Raw genomic sequence first — 18310 nt, forward strand, 5'->3', positions numbered from 1 at the left:
ATGTCAAGCTCTACAAAGTTGAATACTGTTGGAGTCTGGGGAACATATGATGGAAGAAGTTGGTCCGTCGAAATAGATTTTTGGAACGATATTTGTATTGCTGATCAGCGAAAATTCAATTACGGATCTTCTTGTTGTTTCAGCACCAAGCAAAACAACCGGAAGATCCGTAAATGAAATAGATTTTACCTCCTATGTGCTGCGAAAATTCACTTTTCGCGGGGGAGCGCAAAAGAAAAATTCATTTACCACTTAAGAGGTAAAATAAACTACATTATTGTGCGGAAATTGTTGTTTTGACTCCACACTCTTCAAAACAACGATTTTCCGCACAAGTATGTAATCTACTGTTAATAATGCTAGAAAATTTACAATTTTGATTAAGGCTACTAAGTATATATAGTGGGAGTTCTTAGCGATTGCATAGTGCATTTTATGCAAAGGTCTGAAAATTTGACCATTGGTAAATATGGACTTCGAGAGTCTAATGTGATGTGGCCCTCCCCTTCATGTGTCATGGAAGTGGGAACTTTCTATTACCCTAAAGCTTCCTAAAATGAAAAGAACAACTTCAAAGGCTTTTGAGATCCCGGCAAATGCTGAAGTTCATGATCCGGGAGGATACTGAACCATGTAGAATGATGGAATTTTAGGAACCAACCAACTTCTACCTTCGTCATCCCATTAAGCCAGAAGAGAATCCAAAAGAACTGAGTTATCCATTAAAATCCCAGAGTTCTAGAACTGGGACGATGCTGGACCATGTGGAGTGTTTGAATTTTAGGAACTAGTACTCTACCAGGACAATAATCCTAAAAGTACCAAAGGAAACCCAAAAAAATTCAGGTACGTCCTTTAAAACTTTCAGTTCTAGAATTGAGAGCGGAAGAAAGAGGCCAGGGCTATACGGGTTTGTAATTCTTCCTTATTTAACTTGACAAATGTAGTTCTTTCAAGAAATCCCTGAAAAACCAAAAACATGTGACACTTCCAACACTGTTCTTAGCTATTTCCTATCAGGATAATAAGCTAGGATGTCAGGGATTATTGACGAATCATGACATTTTGGGTACTTTGTGCTGAAGAACTTTTGAAAGTTCCAAATCCAGAACACAATCAAAAATTACATTGAAAAGTCACAAAATTCCAGAGTTCTGACTGGTGGACCCTCTGGATGAGGAACTGGGGACATCATATACAACAGAAACAACTTTCTGTATCATAACAGCAAGTTTCTTAACAAAATAAAAATTTAGCTTTTGTGAAAATCTTGAAAATGATTATTTTTTCATTTCTAGCATTATATGGTGGGAAAGCGGAAAATCGGTTCCATATCCGCCACCGTTAAAGATAGAAAATAGTGGGATACCTTATTTCCGTAGAAAATTTAATGACGAACAAATCTTCTGAACATCGTTTCTTTGTAAAAATTAAATTTCACGAGTTATCTCATTGAGGAGAAGGGGAGGGTTAAAATTTTGGGCTCCACATCGCATTAGACTCTCGAAGTCCATATTTACCGATGGTCAAATTTTCAGACCTTTGTCACAAAATGCACTATGCAATCGCTAAGAACGCCCACTAATAAGAAGTATGACTCGATCACGCTACTTTGTTTCTTTGTTTCTAATCGAAATTTACTTCGAAATGTACGCTAACCAACATTGCGTTAAATGCGTTAATGTTGAATGGATACAAATTGTGTAGAGCAATTTGGTCTTTTATGGTAATGATGTCGAAAATTATTGTTGTCATCTGCATTAAGGATGTCTGCGGTGTCGAGGAGTTCACATTAAAATTTCCTTCTATGCGATTTGCGGCGTTCCTATCCCCTGCGCAAATACCGAGTGGAAAAGATTTTTCGGGATGCATTTCCCGCGTATTTTGCCGATTCCTCGTTTGATGTCCCATATGAGTGCCGCATAATGTCGAATGTCAGTATGCTTTGTGAAATCAAGGGAAATATTGACACAGTTGCTGATTGCTGTCTGGATCAAACCATGGAACGCAAACAATTTGAAGAATTTCGTTTTGAAGAATTTGGTCGTTAAACGCAACGCGATCGTTCAATGCGATAACTGTACCATCGAAAGTGTTAGGATGAATGTTTCTGTAACTCCAGGTCCTTATGTCGTAAAAAAGGGCTCCGTGCGCCTCAAGTTATTTAAGATTTTTCTTTGTTCCATGTTGTTTGCCAAGAAAAGTTGTGGAACAATTTTTTTCCGGAAAATGGAACATCGTTTTTCCGGCCGGAAAAGCCATTCATATGAAAACTTTCAAAGTCGAATATATCCTAAAATACAATGTCTTTTTGAAAAATTTCTTCTGTTCTGGAAAGTATGGCTCATTACCGATATTTCACGGAAGAACTTTTTTGAGGAGTCGGAATGAAGTCGTTATAAGGATTACCTCAAAAAGTGTCCCGGAAAATTCATCAACTTTGAAGCCATTTTCCCTGGCCATTTTCAATTTATTTTTCATAAAAGTGGTGTCATTCGAAAACTACATTCAAGTACTTCTGATATGGACTTTTAACAAGTTTGAGGTCACCAGAGGTCAGTTAAAAAAAAAAAATGTGGTCCACCGTCTTCCCAATCCTAGAACTATAGAACTGCTGCGAATTCTGACCATTTTTCTGGTTCCTTTCTGATTTCTCTCGGTGGTTAAGGTATCAGTATAAGGGAAAACCAGGAGGGAACCAGAAAAATCGTCAAAATTCCCTGCAATTCTATAGTTCTGGGACAGGACAGACAGTGGACCATGAAGACGTCACTTATTTTTAGGAACTGACCTCTGGTGACATCAAACTTGTTCAAAGTCCAAATGTTTAAATATCGGTAATGAGCCATACTTTCCAGAACAGAAGAAATTTTTCAAAAAGACATTGAATTTTAGAAGATATTCGACTTTGAAGGTTTTCATATGAATGGCTATTCCAGCTGCAAAATTTTTTTTGTTCCACAACTTTTCACAGAGAAAAATCTTAAAGAATTTAAGGCGCACGGAATTACACAAGTACCTGGACTAATGCCTCATTCTGGTTACATATGCATGGTCTTTTCCGCTGGTTTACTGGTGGCTTCACTGTTCATCACAAGTGACGAAAAGTGACTACATTTCATCACTAAAGTATATATCATCTGCTGAACCATTAGCGTTTTAAGAATTTCAACTTAACTGAAGCGAAATCATTGCACAGATTCACTAACTGAGTCTGAACAAAACTGTGTTCTATGATTGAAGTTGAATTCTCTCTATGGATCCGTTCAGGTTGGGGTTTCTGTTGGTTTTTCTAAGAAGTTTGAGTATGAAAACTGACGAAAACAATTGTGAATGAAAATGATAAATTTATTCGTTTGCATTCTGTCCTGGCCATACAATACTTTCTATCCAACTTAAATAAGGATATACTCGAGTATATACACTAATGGATCCATCTCTAAAGTTGGCACACGCCTTTCCGGCTGATGTTATACCAATGATTGTATATGTACAGTAGTGGTGCTTGTGCTTAATTTGAAGTGATCCACCTGGAAGAAATATGTTTGACAGGTAGATGCAGACTATAGTATGAGAAACTGGCAGCTGACGACCGACCTGAATCTCCAAGACAAGTGTTATGTATGTACGTCGTGGATCCAGCACAAAACTGAGTCGTTTCACGAACTCCTTCAGGAGTTCTGTATTCCGGTTTGTTTTGTTCACTACATGTATTGTGGTCAAACACGTCAACGACCACTTTCATCAAAACGTTACTCCGCTCTATCTGCTGTCCAGAGCTCCATCCGGTAGCTATGACATTGATGCTACCGACAGATATTGGTTCTTCAGGTAAGCATGCCGGTCGAATGGCATCGGTAAAACGAACCGAATGATTGAGTTTTATCAAAGCGATGTCATCGTAATGGTATCGTGTCCGATAGTTAGGATGTGGAATAAGCTCAGCGACCTTTACGTCGATATGATCGGATTCATTTGGATTGCTTTGATCGTGTTCACCTAATCGAACGTGAGATATTGGGCCGCTAAAATTCATATAAGTTTTACAATTCAGCAGATTAACTGGAGACTTCAAATAATTTCCAACTTCATAAGTCGATTACAAAGGTCTCTAGAAATTGGAGACTTGCACATCTCATGCCTTGTCCGTTGAGAAACAATTTAAGAAAACGATTTGACAATTTTCACTTACTATCTAGGATGGTTAAGGCAATGCGCCGCAGTGAGCACGAATTGATCACTAATCAATATTCCACCACATCCAAAATCATCATAATCTCGCCAAGCGATCAGAGCCTAACGTTAGTTTACTAGAATAAATCAATAAATTTCTTTGGATTGCTCAAATGTTACCATATGCGGAAACTCTCGTCTTTGGGCTTCTTCACCACCAATGATGACCGACCGCTGTACCCGTACCGTGTTACGGGCACAATTCGACACTTTGGATACTATCGGATCGTCAGAGGGAGTCATCCTAATGTGATGTGGCGTACACGCCAGCTCTTTGTACTCCAGGCATTCTATTTTCGAAATTTTGATATGGTGTCAAGTAATGGATATTTTCGCGAAAAATTTAGCTCCGAAAAATTAATTAAAATATTTTATAAAAATCAATGAATTCTTAATAATAAATGACGCGAATCGCTCGAAAATATGTTACGTGTACGTACGCGCGATACATTGCAGGGCATCCAAGAGTCGAATTTAGAGAAAAACGGGCGAAAAATGGGAAATCGTGCTGCTGTCTCACTATGGCCGTAATGCATACAAGGAAGCGATGACACAAGACAAATAATGAAGAACCAATGTTATGAACAAGCTGCAGGGTTTGTATGTGAAGGATTTATAAAACAAGGTTTAGTGTAGAAATGATTTTGTTTTCTGAGCTGTGCTGTGCTCGTGTGACATGTGCGCTGACAAGTGGTCACATGACGCAGAGGACCGGCAGTGGTTTTTTCAAAGACTCTTGCAAGGAACGTTCACTCTTCTCTTCCCTAAATTTATTACAAAGAGAATTCCGTTGTCTGAAGTGCTAAAGATTTCAAATTGACGGTTTAGTTGTTACGCATGAGGTCTCGGGATGTTACGAAAAAGGGTGAATCTGCTGCGACCAATTTGCTGGCCTCTAACTCATTGTGTGACCCTGATCAGTGGAAGATGCAGACTGATGCACTGTAAACGGGTGAATCTTCTGTCAAGTCCCCATGGTATATAAGGTCATCTTTGGTATTTAAGTCAAAGTAATACAAGTAGTGGACCCACCACAGGCCTCTCACTCTAATTTCGGACTCCTTATTAAGGAATTAAGGAGGTTTTAGCACAAAAATAAGGAGAAATAAGGAAATCGTTAGTTGAAATTAAGGAAAAATAAGGAGTAAAGTTCAATTTTTTCAACTTAAAACTTTCGAAATTTTACAAATTTAACGATTGGTCATGAACTGAAAGTGTCTGTTCGAAAAGTACAAAATCGATTTTTCATGTATTTTGGAGTTGACCGAGTTTACTCGACTTCGAGCAACGAAAATTGATATTTACCGAACCGAATAGGGTGCGTAATCCTTCAAAAGTTGGGCAGTCTATAGACTATAGACTAAAGATTGCACATAGTAATTTGATCAGCAGAGGTTTTAGGCTCGAACTGTTTCACGGGGGTGCATAAAATTCATATTCTTTTTCCCTATTTTTTCCGACACCTTCTGATGGAAGCAATCAGTCATCTTTACAGAAAACTTTCAGCGGATTTTTATCTAAGAAATCCTGGTGAAAGCTTTCTCGAGTCATTTATTGTAATTTAAAATTATAGTGCCTACTGAATTTTGCAATAGAACAGTCATGGCGTTTTATGTTCATTGTTCACTTTTGTCATGGGTAAGTTTCGCAGAGCTCTTTTATTGCAAGCCTCCAATTTCGATTGAAAATCGACCTTATTTTCGAATATAACTTCCTAAGATCAATCGGAATTAACTGACCATAACCAAAATTTGTGTCTATTAATGCGCCCCACTTTCTAACCTAATAACAACTTAATTCATTGCCTCTTGCTTCAGTTATATCGAAAAAACCGTTTTGCAACCACCGTTTTGCGGGAATACCATTCACTTTGACCTCTATAAGTCCGAAAATAAGCAATTTAAAAAAATTTGAAACATACGTGTCTTTTAGAATTGAAAGGCAAATAAAATGAGCCATTAGTCATTCCATTAAAAAAAACCTTTGTCTTCCAACGTGCTAATTTTTTCGCGATATCGCTCTTAAAGGTGATGTTAATGGTAAATAAAATAGTTCTACTCGAGAGGTGCCACCTCTTAGGTGGTGATAACTATCGAAGGAAACCACAAAAATATATGGTAAGTCCAGCAAATCAATCATATTGGAATGGCAATGCGCTTCACTTTTCTATTAGAGTTCTTTGTGTTGCATAATAAAAGTAATTTGGAAAAGCCGCGCAACGAATTTTTTTATGAATTTTTAATTATTTGTCGGTGAAATTTGCGAAAAATAAGGAAAATAAGGATTTTTTAAGAAAATAAGGAGGAATAAGGAGGTTTTCATAAAAATAAGGAAAAATAAGGAAACAAGGAGGTGTGAGAGGCCTGCCCACCACTGACAAAGTTCATCGTACACAATGTGCCGAAAAGATTGCACACGAAAGATAAAATTTCTAACAACGAAAATGCAGGGATTTATGAGATAACTTGCAAGTAGTGTTGTAATATGAAGTATTTTGGCCAAACAAGGCGCCAGCCGCTAACTCGTTAACGCGAGCACTACGCTCATGTTAGAAAGGGAAATCTTTTGTTGCAGCGAAATTATTTTTTTTATCAGCAAATTTATTCTTTTAGTTCAGCAAATTTATTGCTATTGTGACCAATTCTTCGTCTGCAAATTTATTTTTTTGAAGCAGCAAATTTAATCTTATTTTGTCAGCACATTTATTTTTTTGCAATCTGCAAAATTAAATATTTTTTTAGCTATTTTTTAGCAGCAAATTTATTTATTTCTATCAGCAAAGTTAATACTTTTGTCAAAAAATGTATTCATTCGTCATCAGCAAAATTAATTGTTTATTTTAGCTATTTTTTATCTATTTTTGGTGAAATGGATTTTCATATATTCTTTTCGTCACTAGTGGTGAAATGGACACCAAAACCCAATGCTTATCGAGCAACACCTCTAACCATTCGGCTATTGAGATATATAATCGCAGTGTAACAATTTTCAAAAGTTCATTTTTCGCAGCTGGTTGCAGAAAACGTTGTATCCAACACGTTGTGAAAGTGGTAGTGCTTCGCTCGCTTCGCACGTTTGATAACATTACATCTAGTGACACAAACTACCACTTTTCGCAACTAGCTGCAGAAATTACTATTTTACGTCAACGTAAATAGTTATTGACACTACACGGACAATTCATTTCTTTTTACGAAATGGATACCAATTTTCATTGCACTTAAAAAGCGTTTTAACACGCCGAGCGATCCGGCCCATTGCCCCGGAGCGAAGCGGAGGGCCGCAATGCGAGCCGGGCGCCGGAATGGTGTCGGTAACTTAGGAGTTATTTTTTTTCTCTCGCATCGTCTAATAATTAGTCTGTGTAATTCATTGCGTTTTAACACGCCGAGCGATCCGTAAACTTAGTTAAAGTGAAATTATTATGAAAGGTGTGCATCCTAGAAATTACGCATAGCAAAATTACGAAGCCCCATTCAAATCGAGGGATAAATGCTTTTTTAGGCACTAGGTGTGTAGATTGTCACTCGATACCGCAGGTCGAGCGTGACAATACACATCGTGTGCCTAAAAGATCTATCACCGAGTTGTGTACAACGTTTTTCGCAATAAAGGCAACGGAAAGTTCTACTTTTCGTCGCTTGTTGAGTTGATGTTTTCGTGTTAGTGGTGTTAGTGATATAATTTTATATGTCCTACTGCGGGACATATGCTGATTGAAGATAGTAATTTTTCTACTGATAAAAAAATAAATTTGCAATTGAAACACTAATAAATTTGCTGACAAAAAGCAATAACTTAGAGGTATTAATTTTGCTGTTCGAAGGCATTAAAAGTGCATATTACAAAACAATAAATTTGCTGACTACAAAGTAATAAATTTGCTGCCAGGGATTTGCTGCAAAAGAATTATTTTTGCTGCTTAAAGTCAGTAATATTGCTGCTCAGAAAGCAATAAAGATGCTGTTCGAGTACTAATAAGTTTGCTGAAAATAAGACTAATTTTGCTGATACAAAACACTAAATTTGCTGATAAAAAAGATTAAATTTGCTGCTAAAAAAAATAAATTTGCAGAAAAAAAGAATAAATTTGCTGATGAAATAAATAATTTTGCTACTAAAAGAATAAATTTGCTGACAAAAAAATAGATGCCATGTTAGAAATAACCATCCGGAGAAGTCAGCAGTTGCTTTTTATGCTTTAGAAAAGTTACATTTAAGTTTCGACCCGAAGGACACAAGCTGCTTGAAGTTAATAAAACCAGTTAACGATTCGTATAAGTTGGATGCATGGGAAAGTCTAGTAGTGAAGAAATGCCAAGAAAAATACCCAATGCTAATCCCAGTCCGATACACTCTCCAGTGTTCAATTTAATTTAAAGTTTTCGTTCATTTCTTAATTTCGTTCATTACTCTCATTAGTGTATTCAGTGATTGCGGTTATTACTTTGTCTTTATACATTTCGATTATCAATTGTTCGTTTATTGGTATCGTTAGCATTGCTTGTTGAAGAGAGATTTGTAGTGGAGTTGATGTGTTTATCTCATTCTACCCTATGGGGATGTGATATAAAGCTTTCCTGTACGTGATTTTGTTAACTTTGCTCTTGACTCGGATGTATTTGTTGCAAAATTTTAGTCTCAGATGTTCTACTGAGGATGATTGTGAAGTTTTAGCAATCGAAATATATACAGACGCAACACACGCAACAGCGGTGAAGCAAAAGAAGCATTTGCAGTTTTACACATTATCGTTGTGTAAACTGCCACTACTTGCCACTATGCACCTCTATGAGACCTTATGTCTGAAGCATAGTAAATTGTGAAATAAAATTACTTGCTGCACTGATTGACTTAGTGGGTCTAACTTTCGGACAGCAGACAATGGGCACCGTTGGTCTCCCTGTTTTCTGGCACCTCTCAAATATCACCTCTTCAGCGGCACACGGCTTTTCACATTCGGATATTTTTGTGCAAATGCCCTCTTGTTGCGTGTGCTCAATGAAACAATTGTCTCCTAAGTTTTTGAAACGACACCGACCGGATTAATTTTTATTCAATCGAAAATTGTGTAGGGACCGGACTGTCAATATACCTTCATTTCCATCGAGACCTTGACCCGTTGTAGCTAACGCCAAGCCAAATATAATGGTAATAAGTTGAACACTCAACAACGGAAACGATTTTTTATTAAACATTTTAAAAGGAAATTTCCCTTAATGACCTATACACGATTGGCACTTCTTACTTTTGACTGGTGCTATGCTTATAAGCAACTCTATTCACTCTACTTCGCACTAAGTCTTAAATACACATTACACTAACTTTAAGTAATCGAAACGGACGACATTCGTTGCAGTGCTGCAGTTAGGATTAGTGTGCTTACTTTTACCGACTTTAAAGAATTTTGTAATTTTCCCTGAGTGTACATCTCCTCAATCAGATTTTAATGAATTTTTGAATGAACTAAATTCAATTACCTATACTCTTCACGACACAAAAAACTCATCCCTCGCGAATAAAATACATCAACGTTAAAACTCATGTCCCAGCGGCTTGATGACTTCCATAATTGTTTGGAAGTTTAAATTTTGCCTTGTGTGATTAACTCGCATCCCACGAAAATCATTCATTATCTGATGACATCTGCGGCTTCACGTGGAGAATTGTAACTCTTTCTTTCGATGCCGAGTACAATCTTCTCGATTTGTTAAAATTTACAAACAAGGACATAATCAACGATTACCCTATTTATCCAACTCGATTTCTAATTTCCGTCATTATGTCCCAAAGTTGAGATTGTTTTGCGATTACTTCACTCACTTTCGTCTCGTTCGACAAAGCAATTCACGCCGTAAAAACTGCTTAAAATTTGAATTTCAAGTGAACAAGTCGATGAGAAATGAGCCGACATTTCAACGCTTCGTTGAATGAATGAAAATGTAAGAATTTCGCACTTTCCATTTTGAATTTCGACCGCCCTTACATCAGAATCCAGATTCTGAAAGAACAGGTTAAAACACTAACGGAGTCGGCTAGCAGCAAAATAAAGGTGAGCGGGCTATCCGAAGTCGGCCAAAAACCCGGCCCGAACCCGAACCCGATTCAATTTTAACGGGCTTCGGGTTGTTCGGGTTTCCAAAATTCAATTCGGGTCGGGTCGGGTTTTAAATTGAAAATTCAAAACCGACCCGAATTAAAGTTTTCTATGTAAAGTCACAGCGTCGGACACTTATATGTGGATCTAACTTAAGCAATTTCGTTTTTCTTGGAAGAAATTCAAGAAACTGTTTCAATTTGAAATATTTGAAATATTTTTTTGCGTTTTCTAAATAATTTTCGATTTTAGCACGTTTCAGTATCTTTCGGGTCTCAGTACCTGCAAGTTTCGGGTTATCGGGTCTCAAAAATTTAATTCGGGTCGGGTTCGGGCCGGGTTTCAGTATCTGTCGGGTTTCGGGTTCTTGGGTTTTAAAAATTGATTCGGGTCGGGTCGGGCTTTGAAAAAACCTCGGCCCGCTCACCTCTACAGCAAAATGTGAACGGTTCAGTAGATTTTTTCAATATGAAGTTTTACTTACTCAGCCACCGGGAAATGAGTCAGAACTTTATTTACATTAGCGTTAAACCACATATCCCGGGAGACTTGTGAGAAAAATAGCTAACGTAATTGTTTGGAACTTTCAATTTTGCCTTGTGTGATTTCGGCTCGAGCTGCATACGTCACACTTGATAAAATCAAAATTTCCAAACAAGACCCAATGGTGACGTCAAAATCTACAATTCCTGAAATGTCGATGGAAGAGTCTTCAAAAAAATGCTGACGCTGTAGCTGACGTACTCAGATGCTTCATAATCTGTTCTCACAGAACCTACAATAAGGTGAAAAGTCAACCATTTCAAATTCATATTTTTCGCTGAGACAACGTGTTTTGCGCGCCTCGCTTATTCGAAAAACGGACACTTTTGTTAAGTATAGTATCAATTGGGATAATAAACTCATTCCGTCACTTTCTTCTACCATTACGAATGGTTTATTTTGCTGAAACATTTTGACGAAAAATTTCCATTTTAGAATACGTTTTGCATCTACTTTTATTTTGGACAAATTAAACCGATTTTTTATTTTGTGAAATACGTTTGACCAGTTAAGTCATTGTATTTCTGCATCATTACAAAGCAGAGATTTTATCGTCTATTTTATGATTAAGATTATTTCAAATAAATTTAATTCTCGCCGTAAGTGTGCCTAAAATTTGAATTTCAAGTGAAGGAGTCGATGAAAAAGTGAACCGAAAAATTCTTTTGTTCTGATATTTTTCAGATTACCCTATAAGTTGCCTTAGATGCTTAAAGATTCAAGAATGATACTACTAACCTCTTTTTGTAATAGATTAAGCCTCGCCTCGGACTAAGTTCTCAGGACGTGCAATCACAATTTTCCTATTAACATGCTCACAAACATTGTGATCCACCCTGTATTGTCCAAATGCTTGTAGGCATATTTCTAATTGTTAGATTTTCGATAATTTGACGAGTGAGTGAATATTAACTTGGAATTTTGCTTACTTCTTAATGTCAATATATATCAAAATAGTAGCCGGACTGATAGGAAGGATAGGACCTGCAAGTTTTCTAAAAAATTTCCTCGTGAAAACGTCTCTCTTAAATACGCTGAACACCCTGCTACACTAAACAAATCATTAAAAATATAATGCCATCGTCACTCTTCAACATTTCTGCGACAAATTTAGTTAAAAATTGTTATCATTATTTCTCTACAGACGTCCCACCTCCTTTTCCCGAAAACTGACAGGATTTCAGCTTGGCACCCGAACTTTTCTTTTTCAAGGTACCAAGAGCTATCCAAATCACCCAAGACATCCCGTGCACCTTTCATGGACACGGGCGCTTCACTATACGGCGTGAATTGACTGCCGTACTTCACAACAAAAGAAACCACATGCGTCATTATATGATTGAGTAAACATAAGATTTAACTGGTCGGAGAAGATGTCATTTTTCTATCTTCCACTATCAGATGCAGTGGAATTTTCTTCAGCTGTTTTTCGGCTGATCCACCAACACATTCAAAACTGTTCATATTTGTTTATACGGTTGAAGTTGCTACTTCACTCGCACGCGCGTGGTAGTGGTAAAACGGGTTAAAACCATTATATAGAATAATGAATTTCACCTCCTGATTCAGTATCAATACACGTGTGACATCGTCATCGTGTCGTTTCTGTTAAATACCTTACTTATACGAACTCTAAGCAGCAACCGTATATATTTGGACAATTTGCATAGTCTGAATTTTGCAATTTTTTTTTAAAAGCGTTCGTTGGTGGAAGAGTATAGACGATTTAATTTGAATATGATTTGCTCGTCGAATAAATTAAGATTGGCTCACCTAGTTTGTGTATATTACGTAGGTGGAAGCACGGGGTTTCAGGGGGTTTCGAACATTTAGTTTTTTCATGTTGCAGATATTGCAGTGTCAAATTCTGTCCAAGATGTGACATATTTGCAAGGTGTTGGCCTTTTTCACAAAGTATAATCAGCGTAACCTTCGTAAAAAGAATCTTGAATCTGACAAGAGCACGTGTGCCAACGTGTAAAAAACAAATGTTCAAAACCCCCTGCTGAACCGTGGCGATCCTCTTGTCAAACGAACAGTACATAAACAAATTCCATCATTTATCAGAAAATTTTAATTTTTTATTCACATTCAAAGTGGAATGTGCCAAAAGGTCTATCTAACGCAGCGTTACATCGCCCCATTCTCATCAAGGCCGTAAACTTTGGGGAGGTCACGCAAACCGCCATTTTATTAGATACGCGGGAATACACCACGTCTCATGATTTTGCATACAAAAAAATTCACCACATCATCACGGCGATGACAATCATCACAGTAGGTGAATTTTTGTATGAAATCCGCCATGTTATCATTAAGTGTGGTGGGTCACCCGCGTATCTGAATCTGTGTGACTTTAGGACGCTACCAATGCGACATAATAGCTAGAAAAATCAAGGCTGTATACTTTGAGGAGGTCACGCAGACCGCCATTTTATTAGATACGCGGGAACACACCACTTCTGATGATTTTACATGTAAAATAATTCACCACATCATCAAGACGACGAGAATCATCAGAGTAGGTGAATTTTTGAATGAAATCCGCCATTTTATCATCAACTGTGGTGTGTAACCCGCGTATATCTGTATCTGCGTGACCTCCCCAAAGTATACAGCCTTGATTCTCATAAGGAAAGTGTTGAATATGTTTTCTGTTCACTTTTCATTCATTCGTTCACTTAAAATTCAAATTCTGTGACGGTAGTAAATGTATGCCCCGCGTAAAACACTAGACTTTGGTTCGGATAAGAAACTTATCCTGACTGGAAGTTCCTGTTACTCGTTGTGGTACACTGAAAATCCATAATTTAAGTGCTATAATTCGACTCAGCACATTATAATTGGTCCAGCCTGTGGTTGCGTGTTGGAAATTTGGGTTTGTTTATAACAATTTTGATTTGCTAGTTCTGTTACGTCATAAATTAAAGAAAAACCCACAACCATAGATAGGCTGTGTATAGCAAGACATCCAGGGCAAATTGATAACTAATTAAACTTTGAATTTTCAATACAGAAATTCACCATTAAGGTAACACTTTCATGTTTTTACTTCAGCTGGTTGTGTCGCTGTTCCCGTCCATATAGAGATGTGAACGTGCTCTCTCTTTCCGCGTGCGATTGAGTGAGAACACGAGGATATACACTGAAGTTTAACAGCCGATCAAATGACCATCCGAAGCAGAAAAGGAAAATTTTAACCATAATGTTGAATCTCATTGTTAAATTAAGCAAAATGTGGAAGCTATCCATCATTGGCAACAAAAGAGCCAATTAATAATAGTTTCTTGTTGAACAAACAACAATTTTCAATACTCCAGCCGCTTCCATTCATAACATTTTCGCTATTTTAATATGTAATGAGTCTAATCAACGAGCCACATCGTCTGAAAAAGCTTACTTATACGCCACAAAATGTGTGACACAGTTATAAATAACAATTCCACCTTATACCAACACACCGACCCCAGCATTACAATGGAAAATCTACAATTGCAGTTATACCCCCACATGAGTTCAACGTTGGTTCAACCACACCATGTCGCTTGTGTGGCTTTTCTCAGCTTTTTCATTTTCAGTGTCAACATCGTGTTTATCATTATCTTGTAAGCGAATATGACATGTTATGCCGTCGACAAAGCAACATGACAGCAATTCATGTATGTCTTTAGTCGTATTATCGTGCCGGGGGTTGGGGATATGGGCCTTGATTTGAATGTCATATATAGTTGACTTGTTTAATGTAACGAAATTCTGTTCAAATTAATGTTGTAGCTTGGTGGATTGTTATAATATACTTTCCAGGGCATGTAGGTTTACGATAGTAATGGGATCATTTGTGGCATTTCTAGTTTCTACGTATTAATACAGTTTCATAGTTGTCTGTAAAAAGCCACAAAACGAATGTAAATAACTAAGGTCGCATCAGGCCCAGTCTGGCCATATCAGACGACATGGAAAAAGCAAGTGAGCCTTTTGTAATTTGTAAGTTTGCCATGCTGGCGACTTTGGATAGAGCTTGTCTTGACTTCAAGCGACTTTTATTACATTTTGCCTTTTCTGACTGGCTACTTTCAGACCTGGGTCGCATCCAGGTTGCGACATTCGTTTCTGTCTTGCTATTTATCTCACTATTGATGATAATCATTTGCTTATCGGTTTCTGACGATTGATTTTTAGGCAATTCAGATTACCTACTTACCACTTACACTATAATTCAGACAAATCAACTGATACCTTAGTCACCCTTGCAAACTTAAATCCGAAACAAACGATCGTTGAAATCTGTTCAGCACACAATGGATCCGCATTTCCAATCGCGAATACCATTATCGATATCGAAACGGTCAAATACGGCAAATGCACTTCAACGTTGCGTCACGACTCCAATTTGCCTAAATGAACGATATTGTGATTCGCTGGCGAACACAAGACATTGCGGAGCCGTTCCGAGAAATCAATGTTCAAATATGGCTGGAACAAAGAAACTCCCTGCTCATATCTCTGCTGCGACAAAGAAACCACCGGTTCACATTGCCTCAGCAATGAAGAAACCACCAGTTCTTACATGGAAACGTCCACTGTTAGACGATTACTTGGGGCGATATAAAATTCTGCTGGAGAAATTCGAGAGTCTCAATCAGCAATGGACGCTGACAAAGTCCGAACTGGAGGGATGTAAAGAAACGAATGAAATTCTAACTGGTAAATTGGTTGCTGCTGAGAATCAGCTCAAATCCGTTCGACAAGACCTGAAACGATTGAAGGGGACGAACAAAACAAATGAACAGACGATTGCAGTGCTTCAGCGGAAGATTGATGGGTTGAAAATGGGAACGGATGAAAATGAAGAATTCCATTCCACTCGATCGGGACGTTGCATTCGCGCACCGGAGAAATATCAAGCAAATTCCTGTTAGTTTGGCGGTTATGTTGGGATCGATTTTGTTGATTTAATTTTATCAATTGCATTTCTTTCCTCAGTGCACGGCAATCTTTTCGTGAAAAATATTATAAAACAACATCTCACTTGCGCTTCTTATTTTATACTTTTTCTCTAGTCCCTCATAAGGCCACCTTCATTTTGACATGAATTTAGATTTTCTACAATCAGTGACAGTCTAGGTCTAGGTATACACTCCTCATTCGGGCTCAAAAATAAAATTCCTGGCACGAATGTCTTTCGTATCGGGTGATGAAATCATTTAGCATGCCATCAACTGTAACGTTATGAGTGACTGATATGCATGTAGGATCTCCGTCTAATTGACTAATGGCGAAATACTAGGGACAACAATTTTTTTGGTTGATTATTTATATTCTTCACATTTTGTCGCTTAATGCCAAACATCAATACTCTCTCTAGCAAACAAACTTCGTTTTGACGCTGTCAAAATACCACCTTAACTTGTTTATAAAATCGTGCACTGTTGACTAATTTTACATGTAAGATGCAAGAGGCTACGTTGGATTTTTACCACCCTAATGTAATGAATTCAGGGACTAAAATAAGGATTTCTGTGCAGGTGGGAAACTTTTCGAAGGGGCGCCTAAACACAAAATCTTGGGCGCCAAAACAAAAATTTTTATCCAAAAATAATATCATGCGTTCAGGACGTTGACGTAAATATATTTTTGATACCTAGGACCCGAAACGTGCGACTTCGTTTTCGCCTTCGGCTCTGTCTGGAAACACACCCGCCCTGAACAAAAATAAAGTTTTACCGAAAATGCACCCAAAAATTGATTGCTGTTCTAAATAGAGGGACCCTAGGGGAGTTCAAAACGATGGTCCGTTAAGCTGGACCAGATGCTTCCCCACACCCATACAACTAAGGAAAAAAATGTATGGGCTGGGGAAGTTCTATTCAGAACAGCGATCAATTTTTGGGTGCATTTTCGGTAAAACTTTATTTTTGTTCAGGGCGGGTGTGGAAACTTCTCACACGCTAAAAAAGACCTAGGTCCTATGTACGAAATGTACTATTACGATTTAAAGGGAATTATTCCCCTGACCGTAAGTCTAGGGTCTTTTATCCAAAAAATAATTCAAAATGTCAAAATGTAAAGTCTAGTCAAGTTGCCGATCATACCTGATAATAATCTGCAATTTTCTGGAATTTAATTTTTCGGTCATGTTAGGGATGTACTTTTACATGTAGAAAATGCGTCCACAATATGACCTAAAAATCAAATTCCAGAAAATTGCAGATATTATCGGTTTACTGGACTAAAAGGTGTTTTTGGTAGAATATCAGCCCTAAAAATCACAATAGTGGTGAGTTTTTGGGTATGAGGGTGAGTTTTGTCTATAATTTATATCTCTCGATGGATGTAACTGAAAATTCTGAAAAAATTCTCAAGTAACGTCTGTAACATCTGTGATTTTTGCAAAATTTTTGGACCCCTACTTAGAGGTAAAAATATTTTTTCAAATATTCTTCGTTAAATGAGGATATGTTCCGCCATTTAAAAAACATCTGAGTAAATTACATAATGTAGGCACATTCCATGAAGACAAATCAAGTGACCAAAAACGGTAGTAGCACTTTTGTTTAGCATATGGAAAAAATCATTGAATTTTTTCATCGTTAAATAAGGGTCCAAAAAATCTGAAAAAATCTCGGATGTTTACCCTCCATACAGACATTTTTTGAGAATTTCTACCGATTTTTACGTTAACACACCAAAGAGAAATAAATGAGAAACAAAATTCACATTTTTGTTAATAACTCCACTTTGGAGTTTCATACGCCACTCCACTGAAAGTCACTTTTTACATGCCAACCCTATTTTCTTTCCATTTTTTTTAGTTTTTAGGAAAGTGAAAGCTAAAAATGTGAAATACTTTGATTCTGTATCTGTATTTCCATCTAAATGATGATAAAAGATTTAAAAAAACTGATATCGGCAATGCCATTGTCATTTTCCAACTAGGTTCAATGCGCCGCAGGCAAAATTTGTATTAAAATTACATTCATTTGACTATTTCAAGTCAGATAATTGTAATTTTTCTTGTGGGCAGATCTGGAATCGCAGGTGGGAATTAGAGGGGCACAGGTGGGAAAATTCCCACCTGCGATGTTCCTTAGTTTAGTCCCTGAGAATGTTATATAAACATTTGGCTCGCATTGGAGTTGTAACATCGCCGAAATGTACTTTCTGTAACGTTGATGATCACACATCAGATAATATTATGAACTGCCACCACTTGAATAACGTTAAATCAAATTTGCTTGTCAGTACATCGAACTAAGAAGAATTATTCTCGGAGCTATACTGGCATGTTCGTAACATTCAATTCCATGTAATCAAATATTTTTTGACTAAAATGTTTAACGCATTAGAAATATAAAAAAAATGAATGTGGTTGGGTAGCTAGAAAGGGTATTGGGAACGTCCTTAAATTTATTTGCTCTGAGAGAACGCTGACACCAT

The 18310-nt window shown here is 37.3% G+C and overlaps 1 protein-coding gene across 1 annotated transcript; it reads right to left on the reverse strand.

The window, feature by feature from the left end:
• Nucleotides 1-3327: 3327 nt before the first annotated feature.
• On the reverse strand, nucleotides 3328-9537 carry LOC119074517 (serine protease snake-like). Its single transcript, XM_037180680.1, has 6 exons — nucleotides 9329-9537; nucleotides 9071-9250; nucleotides 4354-4523; nucleotides 4193-4296; nucleotides 3598-4025; nucleotides 3328-3530 (listed from the first exon to the last, which is right to left on the reverse strand). The coding sequence occupies exons 1-6, from the start codon at nucleotides 9429-9431 to the stop codon at nucleotides 3349-3351; spliced, it is 1167 nt and encodes a 388-aa protein (XP_037036575.1). The 5' UTR covers nucleotides 9432-9537; the 3' UTR covers nucleotides 3328-3348.
• Nucleotides 9538-18310: the final 8773 nt, after the last annotated feature.

Source organism: Bradysia coprophila, unplaced genomic scaffold, assembly GCF_014529535.1.
Source record: "Bradysia coprophila strain Holo2 unplaced genomic scaffold, BU_Bcop_v1 contig_151, whole genome shotgun sequence".
Taxonomy (NCBI): domain Eukaryota; kingdom Metazoa; phylum Arthropoda; class Insecta; order Diptera; family Sciaridae; genus Bradysia; species Bradysia coprophila.